The following is a 26,710-nucleotide window of genomic DNA, read 5'->3' on the forward strand; positions in this document are numbered from 1 at the left end:
GGTCAACCATGTAGCTGAATTTGAGGTCCTGAACTATGGGGGAAATCTGGCCTTGTGAGCTTTCTAAAGTTGTCATATTACAGTAAGTGCTGCTCAATAAACTCACCCCTGATTAGCCGGGGTGGGGTGGGTGTGGGTGGGAGTCTGCTTAAATTCAACAAATGTGATAGGCTTTGACGCTGTATTACATGGGCATAAAAAGCTTAGTGCAACATGCACATTAAAATCCCTTTCATTCACAGCTTGATGAAGGTCCCCTGGCCAAATGTGGATGTTTCGTCTATTGTTTATTAACAGCCCTTATTTCCCTGTCACAAATTAGCAGGCAAGCAAGCATGCGTGCGTGCGCGCGCGCACACACACACACACACACACACACACACACAATTTCCTTTGAGAAAGAGACAGGAATTGGCTTTGTTAGCTGGCTGTCTACAATAGATAAGCCCTGATTTAGAAAGGTGGAAACAGGATGTGTGTATTTCTCATAAGTATGCATCATTCACGCTCATGATAACTCTATTGGTCTCCAGCATGACATGAATGTCTTTAGTGATTGGTCCAAATTGCTCTTGACACTAAGAATGGGGACAGATCTTTCAGAGAGCTGAAGCAGATATGATAGAGATGTTTTTGTCTGTGATAAGCACGCTCATTGCACTGTCTCTGTTCACAGGATTTGTAGCTTTTTGTACTGCTCTCCAAACCTGAAAATCCTAGTCTGATTCAGACATTATGCTGTATGGGTGTACAGATATCTATACACTCGTACATGTGTTTGTGTGAATGAGTGTACCTGCATTCATGTTAAAAATGAACCTGGGTACGGGCCCCTCAAATGCATGGTACAGATAGGAAGTGTACTACTGTACCTGTGTTCAGAAGAACATGTGAATAACTGTACCTGTGTACAGAGCTGTACTTGTGTACATAATATACTCATTGCACTAGTGTTCAATATAACATGTGAATGCAGCTCCTGTTGGACCAGAGATGGCACCATGGGAAACGATACACAGGTTCTCACAACCATTACAACTGGTAGGAGGTGTCTTACCCAGATTTGTAGGATCATCAGAACTCACACATTTCCCTTCAGCCCAGGTTGCTCCCGGCAGGGCTACCAGCTTTCTAAGTCAGGTATTAACCGAGGGTGGAGGAGAGAAGAGCCCTCCTACCTCAATTCCCTGGTTGTGTGAACACTTGTGCATCTTCTACCTGGTCAAATGGCACATACCACACCCTCCCCTGCATGGGAACCATAGAGAGCTGTGTGGCTACAATGGACGCGCTAGCCTGCAAAGCACACTCTATGATCTGGAGCAGCTTGGGTGGGATTGCATCGGCCTCCTGTCTTCTTCATTGCCAATGGGAGGGCAGCCACTGATGTAATGCTTTTCCAGTCTGTTGGCAGCGCAAACAACAACAACGGATATTTATATACCACTTTTCAACAAAAGTAGCCAAAGCAGTTTACAAAGAGAAATAAAAACAAAGACGGATCTATGTCCCCAAAGGGTTCACCACTGGAGGGATGCTGTGCCGGGGCTGGATAGGGCCAGTTGCTCTCCCCCTGCTCAATAAAGAGAATCGCCACTTTAAAAAGGTGCCTCTTTGCTCTGTTAGCGGGGCAAAGCATGATGGGAAAGTATATGTTAGCAGGGGCTAAGCAGGATGGGAAGGCTTATGTGTCCTTGGAGGACAGAGCTTGCAGATGCCAAGTTCAGCAATGGAACAGCTGTGCTTGTGTGTTTGCAGAACTTTAGCAGAGGTGATGTCCGAATGTTGCATACAGGGTAACACCTTGCCTGGGTTCCTATCCACCCACAAATGGTTCTGTGAATTGACTAGACGAATGCCTCTATAATGCTACTTTCAAGTCCCTAAAATTGTCTCCAGGTTAAGAGGGTCTCTGTGTGTTAGGTGGTGGCATAAGCAATCCAGGTTGGCCATTAACCTTTCCATGGCTAATTGGTGCCTTTCCTTGAACAGGGACAATGTTCTGCTCTAGCAGCATTAGAGTTGCTGCCTAGACTTCTTCCACTTCCTGCTCTGTCAATGTTTGTCTGCATATCTATGGTGAAGGCAACTGTGGCAGTTTGCTAGACAAAAGTGCCAACCACCGCTGAGTAACAATAAAGGGGAGTGAGGAATCCCCATCTTGCCTTCAAGCATGCGATGGTGGATGGAAGGGGCAGCTCACTCAGCACTGTACATGTGCACGGCTACCCAATGGACAGCTGTCCCTCCTAAAATCAACAGCCAGCAACCATGAGCATACTTGGGATATGGCCCCTACCTCCAGCTCCTGGAGTGCTGGAATTCCTCACCCCTCTCAATCACCATACAAGATGAAAGCACTGGGTAAATCTGGCAACCAGTCTTCATGTCAGCATGGTTCCTGTCAAGGTGGGCTGTAGCCAGCACAAGGAACAGCCCAGAACAGTCTCCTACTCAGTCATTGTCTCTGCGAGTCTGTCAACCAGTCTGTATTCTGTCAGTCTGTCTGCCTGTTTGCCAGTGTCTGCCAGTCTATCAGTCTACCTATCTGTTCGTTAGTTTACTGATGTCAGTTTGCCTGTCTACCAACATCTGCTTGTTGGTCAGCATGGTCAGCCTGGACTTAAGGCTGACCACAACTTAAGTGCAACTTAAGTTGCTGAGGTTGCAATGCTGCAATAGCCACCTTGGAGACCCAATTTTATAGCACATCTCAAGCCCTAATAATTGGGCAAAGAGGTACCTTTTAAAGTGGTGACTCCTTTTTTTTTTTTTTAAGCAGGAAGAGAGCAATTACCTGTATTTAGCCCAAGCACAGCACCCCTACAGTGGTTGTTGCTGGTGCCTACCCTATGCTTATTTTCATTGTGAACCCTCTAGGGACAGAAACCAATTTTGTTTCCTTTTTCTATGTAAACTGCTTTGAGAACTTTTTTGTTGTTGAAAAGTGATATAAGATATTCATAATCATAACAACATCATCATCATCATCATCTTGGCACTGCACATGATATATTTCTCTATCTCTTTTGATTTCTATCCTGCCTTGTAATTCTTACAACCTGTAAAGCAGATTAATGTTATCATCTTCAGCTGGGAGTGAAACTGAGATTGAGTTTGCCTTAAGGCTACCATAGGAAGTTGCCTTATACCAAGTCAGAGCACTGGCCCACCAAACTCAGAATTGTTTGCTACACTGACTGGCAGTGGCTCACCAAGGTTTCAGGCAGTGGTCAGTGGCGCTCTTACCCCTGGACTTTGGGGCTGAAGTCCAGGGCCTCCACCCTCCTGATTGATGATTGATTAAATGCTGTCAAGTTGGTGTCGACTCTTAGCGACCTCATAGATAGATTCTCTCCAGAATGATCTGTCTTCAACTTGGCCTTTTAGGTCTCTCAGTGGTGCATTCATTGCTGTCATAATCGAGTCCATCCACCTTGCTGCTGGTCGTCCTCTTCTTCTCTTTCCTTCAACTTATCCCAGCATTATGGACTTCTCAAGAGAGTTGGGTCTTCACATAATGTGTCTGAAGTAAGAGGAGAGCTGGTCTTGTGGTAGCAAGCATGACTTGTCCCCTTAGCTAAGCAGGGTCTGCCCTGGTTGCATTTGAATGGGAGACTACATGTAAGCACTGTAAGATCTTCCCCTTAGGGGATGGAGCTGCTCTGGGAAGAGCATCTAGGTTCCAAGTTCCTTCCCTGGCTTCTCCAAGATAGGGCTGAGAGAGATTCCTGCCTGCAACCTTGGAGAAGCCACTGCCAGTCTGTGAAGACAATACTGAGCTAGATAGACCAAAGGTCTGACTCGGTATATGGCAGCTTCCTATGTTCCTATAAGTATGATAGTTTGAGCCTGGTCATTTGTGCCTCGAGTGAAAATTCTGGATTGATTTGTTCTAGGATCCATTTGTTTGTTTTCCTGGCTGTCCATGGTATCCTCAAAAGTCTTCTCCAGCACCAAAGTTCAAAAGTGTCAATGCTTTTTCTGTCTTGCTTCTTCAAAGTCCAGATTTAGCATCCATAGACTGTCACAGGAAATACCATTGTCCAAAAGATTCTAATCTTTGTAGGTGTAGACACATCATAGGATCTAAATATCCTTTCCAAGGTCTTCATTGCTACCCTACCAAGTGCTAGTCTGCAGCTTATTTCTTGACTGCTGGATCCTTTACTGTTGATGGTCGATCCTAAAAGGCAGAAGCTGTCCACCACTTCAATGTCTTCCACACACCCTGGGAGCCTCTAAACCCTCTTTAGTCTGTCCTGGGTGGTGTGGTCACTGACATGTTAAATATACTATGTTTGTCATGGTGTGTGTGTGTGTGTGTAGAGGGATGATTGGGGGGGCGGGCTCCAAAGGTCTTTTCATCCAGGCTCCAAAATTACCTAAGTGCACCTTTGCAGGAGTCTTTCCCGGCCCTGCCTAGAGAAGCCAGGGATTTAACCTGGGATATTCTGCATGCAAATAAGATGCTCTAGCAGAGCTTTCCCAGACAGCAGGCTTTACCATGGATATTCTGTAAGGCTTTACTGTGAGTTCGAAGTTGCCCCCTAAAATTGGTGCAAAAAGTGGATTTATTTTTTTTACCCCGATATAAATTGGGCTGCACTCTAACTCAGGATGAAAACCCCGAATTGTGTGTGAAGTGCTCCCTCATAGCTTGCAGGGACCTTCAGGGTAAATTTGGCAGATATGTGAACGCACATCTCCATTCCAGAGGAGATGCAAACTAAGGGTGTGAAAAACCTCCCACTGTGCTACAGTGCCATGACGGCTGAAGTAACACTGGAACAAGATACTTCCCGGTTCACACCTCCCAGCCACCACACTGCACCCGCACCAGCTCCAGGACCATCACATCATGTAAGGTGATCTGGCAATCATGCTGTGCAAATGTTCTGTGTGCATATATCAAAGGTCAACATTCAGGGAAGGTACATAAGGGGGATTGTCTCTTTCCTGCATGAAGGATTATGTAAGTTGGAGAACTAATTTCTAGCGTCCACTGCAGCTGAGGAGGTAAATCTCATTGTGAGCTCTGACTGCCAGCAGAACTGGAACGGGAGACTCTCCAAGTCACACACTCTTACTATACTACATCACACCAGTTCCCAATCTGGGGATGCTTTGAGATCCTTTTAACTTGAGGGGCTACATTATTAATTTAATAATATGAATTAAATTTATATTAGCATGGTCTCTACCACTGAGCGATGGCCTCTCCCCTCTGAGTTATGTTGCCTGCTCTGTGATCCCCACCGAGGCTCTGTGGTCCCTTTCTCATCCCTGCCTGCCCAAATATTTATCTTCCTTGATAGGAATCTGGAAGGAAATGTAGGGTAGTAGCATCCTCTAACTAATATCATCCCCAACCCTCAAAATGGAGCCCCGCGCTTGCACAGAAGCAGAACAGGCGAGAAAGACCAAAGCAGAGCAATGCCATATATATATGCATGGCATTGCTCTGCTTGGGATCTATCTATCTATCACGCGGCAGCCCAGAAGGATCTGATTTCTCTCGTGCTCGGCAGAGCAATTTGTTTCTTTTAGTCCAATGCACATCCTGAATCGAGGGTGCAGCACTCCTCCCCTCCCCCCGGGTTAGCAGGAGCGGATTAGAGGTGACTTTTTGCAAAGGCAGGAAAAAAAGGAGGGGGGGAACAAATCGAGGAGCCCGGTTTGGTCTGCCGCCGCTCGGGCTGTGGAAGCGACAGGAAAGGGCGCGCGTCCCCTTTAAGAGAGGCGCAGCGCTCTACCTTTTTCCCTTTGTACCTGCTTTTTTGAAACGCGCCCTTGCAGCTCTCTCATTGGCTGGGGGAGAGCCGCCGCTTCTCCCCGGTAACCTGACCCAAGGCGGAAAGTGAATGCAACCTGAACAGACGAGGGCATGGAGAAGAACCTAACCCGGATTGTCCGAGGACCAATCAGGAGGCGAGGGAGGAGCCCCACTCACTAATCTGCCCCCCCCGCCCGCGTACCTCTTTCAATGCAAAGCTCCGCGGCGGTGGGGCAGCGGAGAGGTTAGGCGGCGCAGTAGCCGCAAGAAGTGGCGCGCCTGTGTGGACGGGGTTTTTCCGCCTGCTTCTATTTCTTGCCTCCCTCCTCCAGCCACATTCCAAGCCTTCCTCCCGCCGCTTCCCCTCCTCCCCCCCCCGCGAAGGAGGCGGTGCCTGCTGCCAGCTCTCTTCTTGCTGGAGCCCTCCCGTTCCTTTCTGATGATTGTTCCATTGAAGGAATGCTCTTGCGTTCCCATCACCTCTTGCCGTGAAATTTAAATGCCGCTTGCAAAAGGACTGACGTTATCCGGAGAGCTGCCTCGGAATTAAGAAGGGGGAGAAAGAAGAAAGGACCCGGTTATTATTATTATTATCATTATTATTTTAATTGTCTATCTAGATCTTAAAAGTTATAACTCATCTTCTCAGGGGCTGTGGTTGGGTCACTGGAGCGAGAGAGGTTGAGGAGCTCCCACTTTATTTATTTTTACAGCTCTCATTCGTTGGAAACCGCCGGGGCATGGATGCTGGCACAAGTGGAACGAATAAAATGCAAGCAGGTTGATCCGTGAGCTAACAACTTCCCCGCTTGCTGTGGCTTTATTAACCTTGGGTAAGTTGATTGCTTCACTTTTGGGAGGCTTCGTTAAAATAATTACAAAGCTTTGGAGTTGATCCCTTTTTAATTTGCTTTCATTTCTGGCGTTTGCTTTTAAGGTATGAGAGTTGCTGGGAGGAGAATAGGTTGTCCAGAAATGAGTGGATTTACTGTTCTTCCTTGTCCTGCCTGCCCTGAAGAATTATAGGTGGTTTTTAAAAATAAATAAATAATTTTTTATAGAAGCCTTCCAAGATGTTGCAATAAACCTTAGACCTAAAGGATTATTTTTTAAGAGCAGGGATTAAAAAAACAACAACAACCAACTCCGAATATTGATATGGCAAAAAATTCTGTGGAAGGGTCGAAGGAAGACCTGAGCAAAATGACAGAAGACGACATGATGAGGTGCAGCAAGGAAGATCTGGTGAAGAGGCTGAAGAAAGTAGAGAACGAAAAGATGAACTTGATGGTGGAACATGGCAACTTGATGAAGGATGTGAACAGGAGGTTGCAAGTCCACCTGCATGAGATCAGGGGTCTGAAGGAGGTGAACCAGAAGCTGCAGGACGATAACCATGAACTGAGGGAGCTTTGCTGCTTCTTGGATGATGACAGGCAGAAGGGCAAAAAACTGTCCAGGGAATGGCAGAGGTTTGGAAGGCACACGGCTGGCGTGATGTGGAAGGAAGTGGGGACGTACCAGCAGAAGCTGAAGGAGCTGGAGGCAAAGCAGGAGTCCCTCATGAGGGAGAATGTGGAGCTGAAGGAGATCGTCCTGATGCTGGATGAAGAGAGGAACGGAGCAGGCTCCAGGAGCTCCATAGACAGCCAGGCCAGCCTCACCAACCTCAATGGAGGCTCTGGAACCAGAGATGTCGGGGATGGGAGTAGTACCTCCAGCACTGGCAGTGCGGGGAGTCCAGACCATCATCACCATCACCTTCACCATCATAAGCCGGCCGAGAACAAGGCTGGAGCTATCAGGAGGTCCATGGATGACTTATCTGCACCACTTCACCACCGGAGCATCCCCAGTGGTCTCAATGGTAAGTCTGATCTCTTTCAACCCACTTGTCTTTCTGCAGGGAACATTCTTGCTAAGGGGACGCCCAGTGGAACTTTGGCTTGTCAATTCCAGGGATTCTCAGCATTGGGTCCTCAGATGTTATTGGACCTCAGCTCCCATAATCCCTAGCCCCAGTGGCCTTTGGTTGAGGATTATGGGAGTTGAAGGCCAAAAACATCTGGGGACCCAACGTTGAGATTCCCTGGTCTGTTCCATCTTGCCATTGTTATATTATGGCTTAAACCAGACTTAGCCTTGGCCCGCCCCCACCCCCCGACTTCAGCCACAGTGGTTGAAGGTGATGATGGAGTTAACTTCTAGGGGCCCCAAGGTTGAGAACCCCCGATTTAATGGGGTAAGTTCCCTTATAACACTCTCCCAATACTACCAAGGCTAAAGAGTTGTCTCCCCCAGGAGAGAATCCAGAAGTGCCTGTTTCTGAGAATCTCACCATAATTATTTTTTGCTACTGAAGAACCCGGTGGCTGTGGGTACATCTCTGCCCCCCACCCCCAGCTTAAGGGTATGACCTTTGTCTAAGTTGTGGCTTACTGTATCCAAAACCCAAGGGCACCAACTGCTTAACTGGTGGGTGTCAGCCTGGCATTGAAGAATTCCTGCGCTGTAGCTTCTATAGTAACGGGAGACTTGCTGTGATGTGTTCTTGCCTCTGCCACAGACCCTCCTATGTAACCTTGGGCAAGTCATGCCACCCGGCCTCCCATTGTTTAGGTTCCACCATCTGTAAAAAAAGAAAAAAACCCACATCTCAAACTGTTCTCTTGTCTCCAGGCGTCTTGCCAGGCTTAATTCATTAGCATGTGCGAACGCCTCTGGGACAGAAGAGGCCATGGGGATGCATACATGATCCGGATGAGTGTTGGCAGGGCAATGGCAGCTGACCTGCTGGGGCCCAGAGGGTAGCACTGTGGATTTTATCAAAACGGTTTCTCTGATAACTGGCAGAAGAACATTGTTGTTGCTGATGTATACTTCTTGCTAGATATGTGGTGGTTACTTGATTTATGGTTGGTGGTGTGCAGCAGAGGTGGTTGTAGTCTTGATGCATTGATTGTGGGAGTTTCTGAGCTAAATGAACAGATTTAAAACCAAAAAACCCAACTTTTGTGTGTTTTTCTCCTTCAGCCTTGAATGTCTTGTTTTCTCTCTAGCTGTCTACTTGAGCTTGACGAAAAGCCATAGCTGGTATGCTGAGGACAGCAGTTTAGTTCTTTGCTGTCAGAGGGTGAAGAAAAGCATTGCCTGTTAATGCTGGAGTTTTTCTCTAGCAGGATGACTGAGTGATGCCAGTCAAAAACTGTCAAAACATTATGATCAGGGGATGCATGTTCTTATCCTCCTTATTGCCTAATAACAATCTATGCAAATATTTTGAGCAGTTACGAAGACCCAGGTATTAAATCCCAGTATGCAATTGATCTGATCCTGTGAACTACTTACTTTTATATATCTGTTTACGATGTTGAGCTCATCCCCTCTTGAGGGCTTAGCAGGGAAATGGGGCTTAGTTAGCGCTCTGTGTGTGTGTGTGTGTGTGTGTGTGTGTGTGTGTGCGCGCGCGCGTACGTACATGATGGACAAGGTGTCGAAGTTCACTTCTTTGCATGCTTTCTTATGCCCTGTTGCTACCAGCTGCTCCAAACACATGATGTGAGTTAGTGAACAATATATTCTGTGGTTCAGTGCATCATCTAAGCTTCTGCTGTCTTGGTAGCTAGTAACAAAAGGGCATGAATTAGAAGTGGTTTAGATAGTCTCTGCATCTACTGTCCTAAATTGTAGGTTTAGTGGTGGTTTGTCCACTTTTCCTCGGAGTGAGTTAGAGTGCACTTCTTATATTGGTGTTATGCTATGGGAAATGTAGAGTAGGCTAGGGTAAGAATTTGTCTCTTCTGGGAAAAACCCTGGAAACAGAAATGGAGATTCTTGCACGGGGGATCTTGTATGTGACCAAATGCAGATAACAGTAAGGGGGAACTACAGTAGTATCACTTGTGTGTTTAGGAACATAGAAAATTGCCATATACTGAATCAGACCATCGGTCTATCTAGCTCAGTATTGTCTTCACAGACTGGCAGCAGCTTCTCCAAGGTTGCAGGCAGGAATCTCTCTCAACCTTATCTTGGAGAAGCCAGGGAGGGAACTTGTTTGTTTGTGTTCTTCCCAGAGTGGCTCCATCCCCTGAGGGGCATCTGGAAATCCCTCTAACAGGGATTTGCCCCAAGCAAAGGCTATCCGTAAGCAACAGCTGGGGATGCTGGGAGTTGTAGTCAGCAACATCTGGGAATCCCTATTAGAAGGAACACTGCTGGAGGGGAATATCTTACAGTGCTCACACTTTTAGTCTCCCATTCAAATGCAACCAGGGCAGACCCTGCTTAGCTAAGGGGTCAAGTCCCTCTTGCTACCACAAGACGAGCTCTCCTCTTACATTTCCTCAGAATTAAATCGGGAGGGTTTAAAATTCTAACTAAGAGAACAGTAAGATATACACTGGTGATATATTCAGAGGTGCTGTTTTGAGGCAGGTTCTCTTATTTTATGTTCCATTGAGAACTCTACTCTGCTTCATAGTTCAAGTATGGGTAGTGGTCCCAGGAAACAGGCAATGCAGAGGTGTGTATGTCCTGAACTTTTGTGCATTATATATTTTTGTCACACTTGAACCCTCTTCCAAGAGGCAGGGAAGACCCGGTAAGAGATGGGTTGAGGTGACCTGGTTCAGGTGACAGATTCTAGGGTAAAAGCCAGCAAACGGTAAATTCTTAGCTGGTGGTAGTTGAACTACCCTGTGTGATTCTGTTGGATCTTCTTTCTCAGGCACCAGAATGTATTTGGTGGCTTCTACCAAAGAGCTCAACAGGATGTGCACGAGAGTTCTCAGTTTATCTTTTCAAGAGCCATGTGGACTAGGGTTCAGCTGAGAGACAGTAGCCCTGTTCAGACCTGGTGTTGCATATTACATTCATATATGTACTTGTGTGAATGATTGTACCTGTGTTTATTTTAAAGTGCCCCTGGTTGCAGGCCCTTCAAATGCATGGTACAGATAGGAAGTACACTGCTGTTCCTGCATTCAACATAATCTGTGAATAACTGTACCTGTGTACACCGTACACTCATTGTACAAACCTTGAACACTTGCACAAGGCCATCTGCTGAATGTGGATCTGAACTTGGGAGTCTCACCAACTGGGACTCTAGCCACAACACCAGCTTTTCGAAGAAGTCCAGAAAGGCCACTTATTTAAGTGCCCACCAGTGTTCCGTGTAACAGGAATTCCCAGATGTTATTGATTACAACTTCCATAATCCCCCAGCTGCAATCGCATTTGCAGAACACTGCTGCTCACCTAGGTTTTATCACATGTGATGTGCTAACACCCTGATGGGGGGTGGTGGAAATCTTCTTTTTTTAAAAGTTAACAAAATGTTTCATGCCTAGAGAGAGATGAATTCTCTCACCTAGAGAGCATTCTTGTTTGACACAGGAGTCCTGGAACTCTGCAAGTAATACTGCACCATAAAGGCACGCATTCTGCAGTTATCTAGGCTTCCATGAGTGCTCCTTAACTGCCAAGCAAACACGGGACAGGCTGTGTACTTCTACTATGTGGCTTATCGGTCTCTACAGAGTTGGTGCAACTAAGATCCACTGTCCCCAACCCATGCCCATTAAAAAGCTTTATGCAAAAACCTCTTTAGAGGAGATCTTGCTCTGATCATACACAGCTGCCAGTGTTGTTATACACAGTACTCAGCAACTTGGTGAATGATGTGCTCTTTCTGTGTGTCATAGTGCACTGATGTGTTCTGTGTTATGTCTGAACCATCCCAGAGTGTGCACCCTCCAGTTTTGACAGGGTGGCGGGCGGCATTAATTCTCAGTTGGTGGGCTTCTTGATGGCTCTGACCCCCAGCAACTGCTAGGGTTGCCAGCAGTCCTGCATTGTGCACGATGTCCCTATTTATAGGGGAGGAATTCATGCACAGAGGCCTGAAATTGGCCCGCTCTGAAGGCCGAGGGAGGAGCTCCTTCACTGCTGTCTGAGTCTGCCTGCCTGCTCCCTGCTTCCACCTTCCAGCTCATTTGCCCATCCGCCGCATCCCACCTGCTGTAATGGTTTGACAGGTGGGTGCACCATAGAGCTCTTGCTGCCATCCCTGGTGCTGGTAAGCATGTGCCTTTGCTACTGGGGTGGGACCAGTCCCGCCCCTAGGTGGTCCAGTCCCCAAATCTCCTTGTCTTGTGTCCCAATTTGGGCAAACACAATGTTGGCAACCCTAGCAACTGCTGAGCCTCTGGTGCCAGCCATTAAAGTTTCAATGTCAAGGGGTGTTGGGGTCACTGAACATTGCTTAGCATTTAAGACCTTAAATGTCCTCCCCAAAAACAAACAAACAAACAAAACCTTCCTGTGCTCTGGATTCTTGACATTTGTGCTTCTTTGGCAGTATCTTGACAGTGCAGACACTTAAACCCTGCACAGCGGAGGATGCTTTAGACACCTGTGGTGTTAATCAGATACAACACCATGTACACTCTCTTCAAAGATCTCCCCCTTGATTGACAAACATTCATATAGGATATTTTTGCCTTTTTAGATCCAACTGCAGTGTAACACACAATCTAAAATTGGAGGTGATTGGTTTATTTAAAAGGGTCCTTTTGAATATAGTGGCATTTGTTTGCAAATTACTGCATTGTTGCAAATTATTCAAATATGGCTGTGGTTTCTAGAAAAAAATGGTGCAAGTTCCAAACCTGACGGGTCTGATTCAGGACGGGAAAGGTAAGTGGGGCTGGGACTGTTCTGAGCATCACCAAAATGCAATGTAACCATTGAAACCCTGCCTGTGGTGGGAGGGGTGGGCCGGTGGTGAGCACAAATCTTGGCTATCTAATGAGGGCAGCCAAAATTTGTAGCCCACTGTCACACATGGGCAAAAAAGGGAGAAATTATAAAGTTGGACCATGTGAGGAAGGGACCGATGGAGGGCAGAACAGAGGTGTTCCATATAGATCGGGAGAGGATGCACATGCACACACAAACTTACACTTTGTTTCCCCCTTAGAGGGTCTTTGCATGAGCTCAGCTGGCTTGGTCGTTGAACTTGGTTGATGTCATGATGGTTTGCGATTCCAAAGAAGTACTTCTTGCAAATTAATTATTATGCATGCATCGCTTTTATGAGGTGACTGCAGAAAGTTCCCTTACATTGAATCCATGTACATCATAGGTATGAATCTACTCTTCATAGCAGCAGTAGAGTACTGTACTAGCAGTTCCCTGTTATGTTCTTGGGAAACAGGGATGCAGGACTGATGCATATGTGGTAACTTGCCTAAGCTTCCCCTCTAGGCTATCAAACCACCCCACCCTATCTTATGTTGGAGGGTTCTGATGGTTGAGAAATTACTTGGCAATTTCATTCCTTTTGCATTCCTTTCTTCCTTCTCTTTTCAAAGCGTCTGGCAGAAGAGTAAAGGGGCTATCCTTCTGTATATGCTGTCATGACATCTGTGGTTTTTGTGAAGAATAGGAGGCAATGCACACTTAAGCTGACATCCTTTTAGGCACTGCCATTTAGATACTGCCTACAATGGCCTCCCTGGGCATAATAATCCATGCTGTAGCCATAACATGTAGGAATACTCCTTATGTAGATTGGGACCGTTACATTGCAAGGTCCCCATGTTCCTGATTGTCCTGGGGTAGGTTGTAGATAGTCTGATCCTGTGGTGTGTGTTTCTATACACTGCAGCCAGGAGCAGGGCGATTCAGTACAGGGAAGTCATTTTTGGCAGTATCTCCGAGGCAGCCTGTAACATGTTCTAGCTCTTCCGTGGCCTATGACTAAATGCGGTAACTGGATGGGGAAACCTCTGTTCACACAACTGCTCATGGCTTGAGGAGATGTGGGCTTCATTCAGTCCCCCTGTGGCAGAGTACCATAGTGATCGCCTCACGGGGTCACGACACAATATGTCCTTGCCAGTCTAGCTTAAATTGTTCTTGCAGTGAGGTGCTAAATTGGGACGCTCTCCACCCCCGCACTGTTGTACCTATTTAACTGCTCCCTGTTTTGTTTTTCGGAACAGAAGTGTCCTGAACTTACCTGCACATTGTTTCAGTTCAGTGAATGCAGTATAGTCCTTATGCGAGAGCTTGGTTTTACTACCCTGCTAGTGTGTACGGAAATAAGGGCTTCCTCCTGGAATTTAGCAACATATATGATGGAGAAGGGCCATGTAATAACACCTCTTGTTGAACTTGATTCCTGTTCAGGCAAAGACAAGAACAGTCTCTTCCTACTGCTGAGATCATTGAGCAAACCCAATCTAGATATCTTTATGGGAATCTCTGGGGACCTGATCTGCTCTAGCCTATTGATGTTAAAGAGGCTCTCTTGAGCTTGGGATGGTTTGCACAGGCTGACTGTCAGGAGGCCTCCTGCTCCGGACTTGTTGTGGACTAGAGTTGAGAGATCTCCTTGCTTGCTTGATGTCCATGGAGTACATGATAGGGTACAGGAACCATCCTTGGGCCCATATTTGAGTTTGCTCTCCAGCTGTGAATGGAGAATCCTCCCTTTATAGGAAGCTGCCATATACTGAGTCAGACCATAGCTCCATCTAGCTCAGTATTGTCTACGCAGACTGGCAGCGGCTCCTCCAAGGTTGCAGGCAGGAATCTCTCTCAGCCTTATCTTGGAGATGCCAGGGAGGGAACTTGGAACCTAGATGCTCTTCTCAAAGCAGCTCCATCCCCTAAGGGGAATATCTTACAGTGCTCCCACTTCTAATCTCCCTTTCATATGCAACCGGGGTAGACCCTGCATAGCTATGGGGACAAAGGCCTAGAGCCTTTGGATGGGGTGGAATAGAAATGTAATAAATAAATAATAGTAAATATATTTATGCCATCTATGCATGCCTTCTGCTACAAAAAGCAGAGGGTGGAGGGACTGCAGCCTTGTTTAACATCCTGTATCCTGGGAAGGGAGGGGTATAGGGAGGGCCTTCCCCATTGCTGCCCCTGGGCTTTGGAATGTGCTCCCTGTTGAAATAAGAGCCTCCCTATCTCTAGCAACTCTTAAAAAGGCACTGAAGACACATTTATTCACCCAGGCTTTTAATTAGATGTATGGTTTTGAATTTTTAATGTTGGTTTTAAATGATTAATGATTTTAATGTTTAAATGAATTTAACTGTTTAATTGATTTAGTTTTGATTTTTAGTTTTTAATTTTTATTTTGATGCAGACCGCCCTGAGCCATTTTGGGAAGGGCGGTATATAAATCAAATAAATTAATAAGTTAAATGGGATACAAGCCCGGAGCTTTCTTTCATGCATTAACCTATACATAACCCACAAAGACCTACTTGGGCCATGTGTGAATGACTTTAAGATGCTCTGATTCCCGTGTTCATTTAAAAAAAGAACAAAATGCACCTAATATCCTTTAAGTGCTAGCTGTACAGTCTAAAAGTGTAGAAGGCCGCATGGCAAGGCAGTTCCACTAACGCTTTACTAACTGGCTGAAATGCAAATTGAGCCAGCCCCCATTTCTTCCCACTGAGAGAGGGTTTTGTGAATCAGCCCTTCGTCTTTATTTGGGCACGCTATTAGAATAATCACAGCGCTAACAATGGATCCTCTCTAGACTTTGTTATAATCTGTTCATGTGTGTGAGCAGCACTTGGTTCCTCCCATTTCTTGGCTGTCTGTGTGGGAAGGGAATTATCTGGATGTAAGCCAACTCTTCTCCCCCCAACCCTGGGGGTGGTGGTGCTGAGCTCTTTGCTTTCTGATCATCCAACTTCAGACACCCTAAGGTGGCTAAAACTAATGTACAACTTAAGTCTCTAGTATGGGTTTCATGCTTCCAGAGATTGGGCAGCTATCTCTATATTCTTTCTTCAATGCTATTCATGGGTTTTCCTGTAAACCTGATTTTGTGTGTGTGAGAGAGAGATTCCAGTGACTGTTCTCAGATAAGCATCAGCATTCAGTGTAGTCCATTTTAAGTACCCATTGAGGGAAAAGTCTATGAATACATATGCAAATGTAGCCTCTTATCTGGACTGTTTTGACTGACATTGAAAAGTTTGGTGCATCCAGAGTTATGTGTTGCAAGTCAGTTTGGATTGTCACACAATAGTGGTGGGTGGATAAACTCTGAGCTTGGGGCTAAGCAATTCCATTATCATAGGATCATATCTACACTGGAGCAAAGAAAAGAATTATTGGATTCTTTTCTTTGCTCCAGTGTAGATATGATCCTATGATTCTTCTGTTTTGTTTTTTGTTTTTTAAATCTTTTAAATGCCTGGAACATTGATGTTCTAGATCTGGGACATGCTTTTGTTTCTCTTAAGAGAGACATTAGAGTGTTTATATTTCATGTCAGTGATTTTATTGCAGTATTTAAGGGGCACCTTTTCCATGTAGTAACTTGTTTTGTGTTTGTACATTGCCTGGAGTGCAAAGGATACGCAACTGATAAAGAAAATGCAGTGGGAGTAGGGGAAAGGAGTGTTGTTGTTTTAAAGACTGATATACACTTTGCTTCCATCTTGTGATAGTTTCGTAGCTAAAAACTACAGGCAGTTGGTGTTGGATTTTTATATCTCTCTGAACCTGGAGGTAACATATAATCATCAATCAAAATTGCCATTAACAGACTCATCCTTGAATTGATCAAATCCCATTTTCAAGCTGTCTAGGTTATGAGCTGTTTAATTGGGGTTACAATCCTGTGCTTACTTACATAGAATATGGTGGGACCAGCTTTCGAGTAAACACACACAGGCTTGGGCTTCATGTGGCCTTAGGCAGGCTGCGTGTTCTCTGTATGAGTTTGCCATCCACACTATACGGGATAATACTGGACTATCATACAAAGCTGTTGTAAGGATTGCTGAGATAACTTATGTGAAGCACATTGAATACTCTGAAGTGCAATATAAACACCTGTTGCTGTTTCACATAACACATGTCCTTGGTTCACCATTCTTGCTTTAAATAGTCTAGATGGCAAGAAAACAGATTATTAATCTTGCATCTTTTTTGGTTTAAACCCCCCCACAAATCCTTGGTGTCTTGATAGTAAGAGGTTGGTTGTGCTGAGCATACTATTGAACATCTTATTTATTTATTATTTCTCTGTGTAAACCGCCTGGAGCCATTTTTGGAAGGGCGGTATAGAAATCAAAAGAATAAATAAAGAAATAAATGATGAATGAATAAATAAATATGTATATTTATTTATCAAGTGCAGGAAAAGCCAAGAGTACATCAGCGTTTAGGTTCTAACCATTGGAATGTTTAGAACCTACATTATTGCTTTCTCCCACATTGTAAATGATCTAGTTGTAGATCATAGGAAGCTGCCATATACCGAGTCAGACCATTGGTCTATCTAGTTTAGTATTGTTTTCACGGACTGGCAGTGGCTTCTCCAAGGTTGCTGGCAGGACTCTCTCTTTCAGCCCTATCTTAGAGAAGCTAGGGAGGAAACTTGGCACCTAGATGCTCTTCCCAGAGCAGCTCCATCTCCTGAGGGAAAAATCTTATAGTGCTCACACTTTTAGTCTCCCATTCATATGCCACCAGGGTGGACCCTGCTTAAATCAGGTTTGACAAGGGGACAAGTCATGCTTGCTACCACAAGTCCAGCTCTCCTCTCTAAGGTGCACAACTCAAATACCCCAGTGGGCTGGAACCAACCATAACTTGGTGTGTGTGGGTCAAGGTAAATGTTCAGCACATTAATGATTACATTAAAAATAATTATTAAATATAAATGAAAGCAGTTATCAGTTACCACAGCATGAGGAGAGAAGAGGAGATTGCTAGCAACCTCTCATCCTGCCTGCCCCTTGTGCACTTTCAAAGCTTGCAAAGGTTAATTTTGAAAGGGGACTGACCCCCACCAGGGCCATGGGGCAAGGCAGCGTTTTGCACAAAACTTTGAGCAATCCTTGGGGCTAGCAAAAAAAGTCCCTACAGTCTGGAGCCGGCCCCAGGGCCTTATGATGTGCAGGCCTGTTGTAGATGTTTGACAAGTTTTTTTAAAAGTATAAAGATGCGGGTGAATGTGCATCCGTGTGGAGACAAGGATGTCCAGAGTTTGTCTACTTCTGACAGGGCTCTACTTGAAAATGATGGAGGTGTGCACTTATAGCCAACAAGTTTCCCTAGACTTGCTTTCTGGTTCTTGAAGCAAAAACCATGAAGTCTGAACAAAATAAAAGTTAGCTTTTTATCTGGAACTTGGTGACTAATTATCTCATGGATACTTCTGATGGGACCCTGTGCCATATAGGTGTGTTCATTTAGCATGTCTGAATTTTCTGTCAAAAGCAAGCTTAAACATTAGCGTGGCCCTGTAATGGGTCTTGCCCACACCGTTTGCTCCCTGCATAGGTTTGCATGACTCCCAGGTAACATGGTTAGAGTCTGTCTTAGGTTCCAGGGGCCTGATCAGAAGTTCTTTAGAAATTGACCTCGAACCATGGTCAAACCTTTGCTCTTAACAGTAATCTAATTGTAAGGCTGAAGATGATCCAAATGTTTATAGCCCATTGAGCTTCATTCTTCATAAACACAGTACCCATTTCTATTTATTGCTAGGTTTTCAGTGAGTCTCATCCAGGAGTGAGTCTCAACTGCCTCGGCTCAAGTCAGCTTAGTTTCACAGACATAATGGCAACATCTGGTCTCTTCCAGCCAACCTGAAAATTGGGGTCCATTTGCCATTTCTCCTTGATATGTTTTTTCCTCTCAAGAAAGTAACACTGGTGCACTGTTGTGACCCAGTTGTAAATCAGAAGCTACCAATTAGAAATGTCGCACTGAACCAGAATCCCTTTATATCAAGATGTTTATATCAGATTGCCCAGTATAATTGTGACCTGTGATTATTTGATGTACAGTGTGCCAGGGGCAGACAGGAAATGTGACTGTGGCAAGTTGCACCAGATGTTATTGTGGTGGAAAATGCAATATGTTTTGGAATTCAAACCGGAATGACTGAAGTGAGTTGCGACCAAACTCCACTCTTTTGTCCTCCCTCTTCCTTGTCAACAGAATGGAGAGATGTAAAGGAGAAGAGGGGCTTTAAAAAATCATTTTAGGACACCACTTTAAGAGTATCCTTACCAATCTGAAGCAGCTTGATTTAGGGGTTTTCAATATTGGGCTCCCAGATGTTGTTGGACTACAACTCCCATTATCTCCAGATACAGTGGCCTTGTGGCTTGGGATGATAGGAGCTGTAGTCAACCTCAATTGGAGACCCAGTTTGAGAACCCCTGCTTTAATTTTGATATGGGGGGAAATACATTCAAAAAATGAGTGGAATCCTAAACTTCAACCATTTGGCAATGTGAGTCTTCGTCTATCTCCACACCCAAGATTTCCACATACCACAACCACTGGAGTCTCCTTAGGGTGGATCCAAATAAGTAGCTGAAGTAATGAAGCCACATAGGATGATGATCAGTCATGGTAGCCATTTCACACGAATGACTAGTTGTGGCACGCAGTGGGTGAGGCTGTAGTTCTCCGTTTCCTGGAATTCCTCTGAAAATGTGTCAAGAGGCATGATATGGTAATTTTGCTACTTGTCAGTCTCTTATTAAGAGGGATGACCAATTGGCAGCCTGCAGTTCAGGCCAGAACTGACTCCCGGACAATCTTCCTCTCTAGTTGCATTGGAGGGAGAGGAGAGATACCGTTGGTTGACTAGAGCCAATGGTCATTTGGCCCCTCCATATCAGCAGCCACGTCTACCTATTTGTGTTTGAGAGTGACACCAAGGCCCCTTCCATCAGTCTGGCTAGAACCAGCTGAAATTTTGTTCCACCCTTCATAGAACTGTCTACTGTATTGACTATTTGCGGCTATATTAAGAACACAGAAACTCAGACAATAAAGCTGCTAATCTATTCTAGTTGCTCCATCGCTAGCAAGATTCCCTCATCATCCATCAGGGATTGCGTGGTGCTTGACTAGGACTAGAATTGCCAGATGTCAATACACACCACTGAAATAATGGAGTCTAGACTGACCCAGAAGTGAAGAAAGCAGCACAGATTCAAGCGTTATGCAGTTTTGTTCTGTAAAGCCGTCTACAGGGCTTCAGGTTGGAAAGTGGTGTGAACTTCTTCTGTTTGTCCTAGTCCTACTAAACTCTGATACGCTGATAAATCTTGTGAAGAAAAGAAGCAATGTGTCATTGTATGTATTTCTTTGCTGTCTCATGGGATAATTTCTGATCTGCCCTTTTGATCACTAGCATAGTAATGTGGGCGGTGGTCTCCAGCTAGAATTTTTTGGTGGCTACTGCCATTACTAGCCACCTTAAGTGGCACAGTGGGGAAATGCTTGACTAACAAGCAGAAGGTTGCCAGTTTGAATCCCTGCTGGTACTATATCAGGAAGCAGCAATACAGGAAGATGCTGAAAGGCATCATCTCATACTGCGTGGGAGGAGGCAATGGTAAACCCCTTCTGTATTCTACCAAAGACAACCACAGGGCTTTGTGGGTGCCAGGAGTCGAAATCGACTCGACAGCACACTTTACCTTTATTGCCACCACTAGTGTCCACCACCCCTAGCTTCTGTGTTTCACAAGGCAGTAATGTCATTTGGGAAGAGAGGCAGTTGGGTGGGCAGCTGCGAAGGCAAGTGGTGCGTGGCTCTCACAGCCTTGACACTATTGGGTAGGCAGCATTTGCTGTGCATGGTCTCCCAATGGTAGTAGACCTTCTTATTATGGAGGCTGGCTATCCATGAGGGGGATAGATTGTTCCATCTTTGGCTTAGAGAGTGGAGAGCAGTGACCCTAGGAATCCAGACGTTTCCTATTCCTGTATTGGAACATTCCCATAAAAGATCGCCATGCAAAGGGGGAAAAAGCATCCTGGTTCCTCGGCTATCCTCTCAGCTTTTAAGCCGAGCCTGCCTATATTATGTACTATGCACTGTAAGGCAGACCTTTTCGATTGGTGGGTGATTAATGAATATGGTACATCTGCCTTTCTGTAAACCATGGGAGTGTTGTGATTTTTTTTTTTTTTTTTTTTGCCAATTACACTATTGATGGATCTGTCTGCTGTTAATAGCTACCATGGGCTATCTAGTTGAACTGAAGGAGGATTGTTGTCGGAGGTTAGGAGGGCAGAAAGATCACCACTAGTACTATTGATTCAGCCTTGTAAATGTCCACTTGTATGCCTAGAGGGCACAATATATTAGAGGTACAGAAACATTATTTAAAAGGAAATAGCAGTTGCTTGGGGTTGGTACTGATCTCGCATGTGACCACTACTACACCGTACACTTTCTCTCTTCCTACTCTCATCCCTTTAGGCCAGAGATCCTTCTGTTTGCATTAGGGCATTGACAATCAATGTGTATGTTGCTGGGATAAATTAATGAGGCCAGAAAGATCAACGGGGGACATGGGCAAGGGATTGGTTGAACTCATCAGCAGTTATGCAGAAATTCTCAAAGACCATTCTGAATGTGGCAAATGGGTTAGGTTAAGCTATAAACAAACATGCAGGCTTCTCTCTCTGTATTTTAGCCCATCTAATTCTGAAGGCTGGTAGGTAGAGGGGTGTGTGGCGGTGGGGGGTGGGGGCACCAGCCCAAATACAATCTTATAGCACTTCTGAACCATGCACGAACTTCAACCAATCTCTATCTAGCAGAGGCTCCTTGGAGAGTTAGTTGCCAGTTCTGGTCTGACGGGCTTGATGTCCACATCGTCGCTCAACACCTGCTGATGCTTGCTATAGATGTGTTCCCTTGTGCAATCTGTTTGCATACATCTAATCCAGATGCACATAGATTTAAATTACCATTGCCAGGCATTTAATTCATTTTTGAAGAATATGTATCTCTGTGGTGAAATCTGTGTGGGGTTGGGGGAATCTGTATGTTACAGTGTTTGTCCCCAGAGATGTCTGTCTTCTGGACAATTTTGATCTGGAAAACGTTCAGGAAACTTTCCATGCATAACATTTTCTCAGACAAAAATTTTTTTCAGATGTTTCTGGTGCCCTCAGTAATTTGGCATATTTAAACCTATATATTTAATGGTTTTTTTTAAAAAGCCAAGTCATATTACCCTCCTGTCTAAAAATCAATAAAACATATATGCATTCTTTCATATTTCCTAGCAATAGTCACCTGAAAACCATTAATTATAGCTTTGAAATCACCAAGCTTGTCTAATATTAACAATAAAAATGATATTGCATGGACAGGGACACGCATTAATTATTAATGTATTTTATGAAACAGCTTTTTAGGAACTGAAAATGTTCCATGGTGAAGAAAGTATAGGCTTTTTTTTTTTTTTAACTTCCAGAGGAAAAAATTCGACCCTAGATCTTTGTCCCCTTTGTCTCTAACTCCTGGTTTAGTCTCTCCCCCCCCCCCCCCAATTTCATCCTGTCTAAAATATTTTTATACATCCTAACCGCATACTCTGGAAGGAATATTCTCTATTGACTGGGAAGAAATCAGTCCATGACCTGGGGTACTGATGCAATTATGGTCTCATACTTATCCTATCAGACTACTAAATAATAGGATGGAAATTGCATAATGTCAAAGATCTGGTTCTTTTCTGGAGGTGTATGATTACCAAGGATCCAATCAAGTGTTACTGCTAGCAGCTAGAGAGTGAAATATTTAATTATTAAATATTTGTCACCAGTATTTAATTGAAGTTCCTACCTTTTAAAAATGCACCTTGTATAAGGTGCGGTAGCCACTACACTTAATGTAGAACAGGAGGGGTGTGTGTGTGTGTGTATTGTGGGGTAGGGAAGGGAGTTTGGGAAGGGTTATGGGAAAAGACTACTTGTGGAGGGACTACACTCTGTATGCTCTGAAAAATTATTCCCCCACCCTGCTTCCGCTAGATTTCAGACTGAATGTGATAGTGGACACTGATAATCTGGAACATAGGAAGCTGCCATATACCAAGTCAGACCAGTGGTCTGTCTACACAGACTTGCAATGGTTTCTCCAAAGGTTACTGGCTGGAGTCTCTCTCAGCTTTATTTGGAGATGCCAGGGAGGGAACATGGAACCTTCTGCATGCAAGCATGCAGATGCTCTTTCCAGAACAGGGAATAGCTCCCAAATAGGAACTGGGATGGGTCCAAAGTCGGAGAGGCTAGCAAAGATGGTGAAAAGAAGGAAAACTAAATCCTATGAGGAACAGTTGAAGGAGCTAGCATGTTTAGCTAGGAAAAGAGAGCACTAAGGGGAGATGCAATAGCACTGCCTTGTATCTCCTTTTGGAGTTGTAATGCAAAAAAGGTGCTGGTGTAGTGGTTAGTGTGTCAGACAAGGACCGGGGAGACCCGAGTTCAAATCCCCATTCAGCCATCAAGTCACTGGGCGACTCTGGGCCAGTCATTTAATTCCCCGCCTAACCTACTTAACAGGGTGGTTGTGAGGATAAAAATAACCATGTACATCGCTCTGGGCACCTTGGAGAAAGAGTGGAATATAAATGTAAAAATAAATAGCCGACTTCAAATAGCTGAATAGCTGTCCATCTTATTTATTTATTCTTTCTCTGTGTAAACCGCTTTGGAAACTCTTGTTGAAAAGTGATATATAAATATTTGCTGCTGTTCCTGAGGGTGGGATAGGAACCAAAGGGTTGATATTACAAGGAAGCTAATTCAAGCTAGACACTGGGAAGAGCTTCCTTACTTTAAAAGCTATTTGGCAGTGGAACAGTCTGCTTCACGCCTTGGCGGGCTCTCTTTCTCTGGAGGTTTTGAGGCAGAGGCTGGGTAGACACGTCTGTCAGGGATGCTGCAGCAATTTTCTGAATAGAGCAGGGGGTGGACTAGAAGACCTCCAAGGCCCCTTCAAACTCTTAAAGTTCTGTGATTCAGAAATGGGGGTGTTCGGGGGAAAGCATGAACTAGTCTTCTCTGACTTCAGCTCTTTGTGAGCCCCACTCCAGAGTGGCATTGGGAATTCACACGTGAGAGGAAATCCTGCAAGTTTATTTAAGATTAATTATTATTATTAATTATTATTAATATTATTAATTTATCAAATTTGTACACCACCCCAAACTTTTGTCTCTGAGCGGTTAACAATAGCATAAAACCAGTTAAAGACATATACAAAAAACTTAAAACAATTAAAAAATTTAAAAATAAACTAGAGATTAAAAGCCAATAAATGTAGGAAGCTGAGAAAGCTTGGGTGAAAAGATGGGTTTTCAGGTGTTTTTTTGAAAATTGCCAGAGATGGGGAGGATTGTATCTAAGCAGGGAGCGCATTCCACAATCTCGGGGCAGTGACCGAGAAGGCCCGTCTCTGTGTAGCCACCAAACGGTCTTGCGGTGACTGGAGAATGACACTTGTATATTCTCCTTGAATGCTCTGTTAAAATGCAGGGATCAAGAACCAGCTGAATGGGCACTATGAATTTTGGAGAAGGATGGGAAACTATGCAGGATGCTTTAAGTGGTAGACAGACATGCATAACAACCTAGGAAGCTGCCATATACTGAGTCAGACCATTGGTACATCTAGCTCAGGATTGTCTCCACCAGGGATTCTCAGCGTTTAGGTCTCCAGATGTAATTGGACTTCAACTCCCATAATTCCCAGCCAAAGGCCACTGGGGCTGATGATTATGGGAGTTGAAGTCCAATAACATCTGGGGACCCACATGCTGAGAAACCCTCGTCTACACAGACTGGCAGTGGCTTCTACAAGGTTGCAGGCAGGAGTCTCTCTCAGCCCCATCTTGGAGTTGCCAGGGAGGGAACCTGGAAACTTCTGCATGCAGATGCTCTTCCCAGAGTGGCCCCATCCCCTAAGGGGAATCTCTTACCATGCTCACACATGTAGTCTCCCATTCAAATGCAAACCAGAGCAGACTCTGCTTAGCAAAGGGGGCAATTCATGCCTGCTACCACAAAAAAAACAACAACAAACAGCCCATGGGGGTGGAAAGGTTAAGCATTCTCTCGGTGCTCCTCAGCTGCTTTTCCTCTTTCAGCTGCTTTTTCATTTTGAAGGGAAAGACAACTCTCAGATTGTTTACTTGCTTTTCTAGTGTAGTGGCTGAGAAACTGCAAACTGGGAAGCCCCTGATTTGAAGTCATGCCGTCTCTGCCATGAACTCACTTAGTGGCCTGAGGCGAGATTCGACTCCCCCTGCTATCCACAGTATGGGGACAGTGCTGACCTACTTTACAGGGTATGTAAAGCATTTTGAATGCCCCAAAGTGCTATATAAATGCGAAGCATTTTGCATCCCTCTGTGTGCCCTTTAGTTTGATTGTGAGGCTTCTAGGAAGTCATATTCTGCAAGCAGCCTTGTCCCCAATTTGTGTGTGTGAGGATGCACACACTCACACACATATACATGCTCACGCACGCGCGCGCACACACACACACACACGTACGTTACACATTCCACTCATAAGGGAAAGTGCTCATTAGGAAAGAAAAAAACCTGCGATGAACTGCTGTGAATCTAAGCCTTTGCTTCGACCAAAGAATGACTTGCACAAACAGTGATGCTTCTGTTTCTATGGAGAGAAATGTGCTCGCGCAGCCGTTAATTTGGGAGACCGAGCTAACCTTCTCCTTGCTTCACAACTCAGTAAGCAGCGCGAAGACAGATTCTCGGAGACAATGCTACTTTTTCTGCCAGCAGATATCTATTTGTGGAAGTGGGTCAGCTTCCTCTTGGTGGACACGTTAGCACTCCAGTGCCTGGGAGCGCTTGCTTTACAATTTTTCTGTCCGTTACACATGCAGCGGAGCTTCTCTGCATAACTACTCGTGGCAGCCCAGTGTTTCATGAATTGAAGCAAGTTAACCACAAGGAGAGGATGACATTTCGAGACAGGGCAGGATGAATTCCACGTCCCGGGTGCACGCACACAAGTCGGGTTCAGATAAGACGAAGGGTAAGGAGGGCAGAAGCAAGGGCAGAATATCTCTAGAAAAGGGTATGATCAAACCCTTCTTGTAGATTTCTACAATATGATCTCGCACCTTTGGGTAGTAATGGAATTAAGTCGGTGCCATTTATCTTCCAGGATCTCTGAACTTAGATTGTTGTGCCTAAATCTCAGTGCTGAGTTATGTGCAAAAAGGTAAGGGAGGCCCACCTCCGAACTTCTCCAGTATTGGCCAAATCTTGTTCCTTCCTTTAATCTTAAAAACAGAAGTTGAAGCAGCAAGGGCCATAAAAAGCTGCTGTATAGGAATTAGACCAACTTGCCCTATCCATCCCCAGCACAGCATCCCTTCAGTGGCTGTTGCTAGTGTCTCTCTTATGTTTCTTTTTTAGATTTTGAGTGCTTTGGGGACAGGGAGCCATTTTATTTATTTATCGCTATGTAACCACTTTGTCACCTTAAGTGGCGCAGCAGGGAAATGCTTGACTAACAAGTAGAAGGTTGCCGGTTCGAATCTCCGCTGGTATGTTTCCCAGAACTATATCAGGCAACAGCGATATAGGAAAATACTGAAAGGCATAATCTCATACTGTGTGGGAGGAGGCAATGGGAAACCCCTCCTGTATGCCACCAAAGAAAACCACAGGGCTCTGTGGGCGCCAGGGGTTGAAATCGACTTGATGGCACACTAAACCGCTTTGGGAACTTTTGCTGAAAAGCGGTATATAAATATTCATCATATCTAGGACAGTATTGTCCACACTGACTGGCAGTGGATGTCCAAAGTCTTTCCCAGCCCTACCTGGAGATGCCAGGGACCGAACCTCTGTCATTCTGCGTGCAAAGCAGATGCTCTTGCACTGAGCTATGATCTCATCCTGACCTACGCTGTGCCCCTAGGATATTCAGAACTATTTAATACAATCTTTATTTGCCTTGGGTAGTCCTGTTTCTGTTTCAAGTATGTTGCTTGTAAAAGGGATAAGGAGAAGCCCATTCTCCCCCCCCGTCCCAGTATCCACCATTAAGTCCAGTTATTCTGTCAAG

The 26,710-nt window shown here is 44.9% G+C and overlaps 1 protein-coding gene across 4 annotated transcripts in view; it reads left to right on the forward strand.

The window, feature by feature from the left end:
- The first annotated feature begins 5,902 nt into the window (after nucleotides 1–5,902).
- The window catches only part of CCDC85C (coiled-coil domain containing 85C), a 255,954-nt gene continuing 235,146 nt past the window's right edge, over nucleotides 5,903–26,710 (forward strand). Inside the window, exons 1-3 of one of the 4 annotated variants that reach the window (XM_053282940.1) lie at nucleotides 5,903–6,353; nucleotides 6,490–6,609; nucleotides 6,714–7,643. In XM_053282940.1, coding sequence (XP_053138915.1) covers nucleotides 6,935–7,643 — 709 coding nt within the window. In that variant the 5' untranslated portion in view covers nucleotides 5,903–6,353; nucleotides 6,490–6,609; nucleotides 6,714–6,934. The other 3 variants (XM_053282937.1, XM_053282939.1, XM_053282938.1) reach the window with 3 other exon arrangements.

This window comes from Hemicordylus capensis, chromosome 1 (genome assembly GCF_027244095.1).
Source record: "Hemicordylus capensis ecotype Gifberg chromosome 1, rHemCap1.1.pri, whole genome shotgun sequence".
NCBI lineage: Eukaryota > Metazoa > Chordata > Lepidosauria > Squamata > Cordylidae > Hemicordylus > Hemicordylus capensis.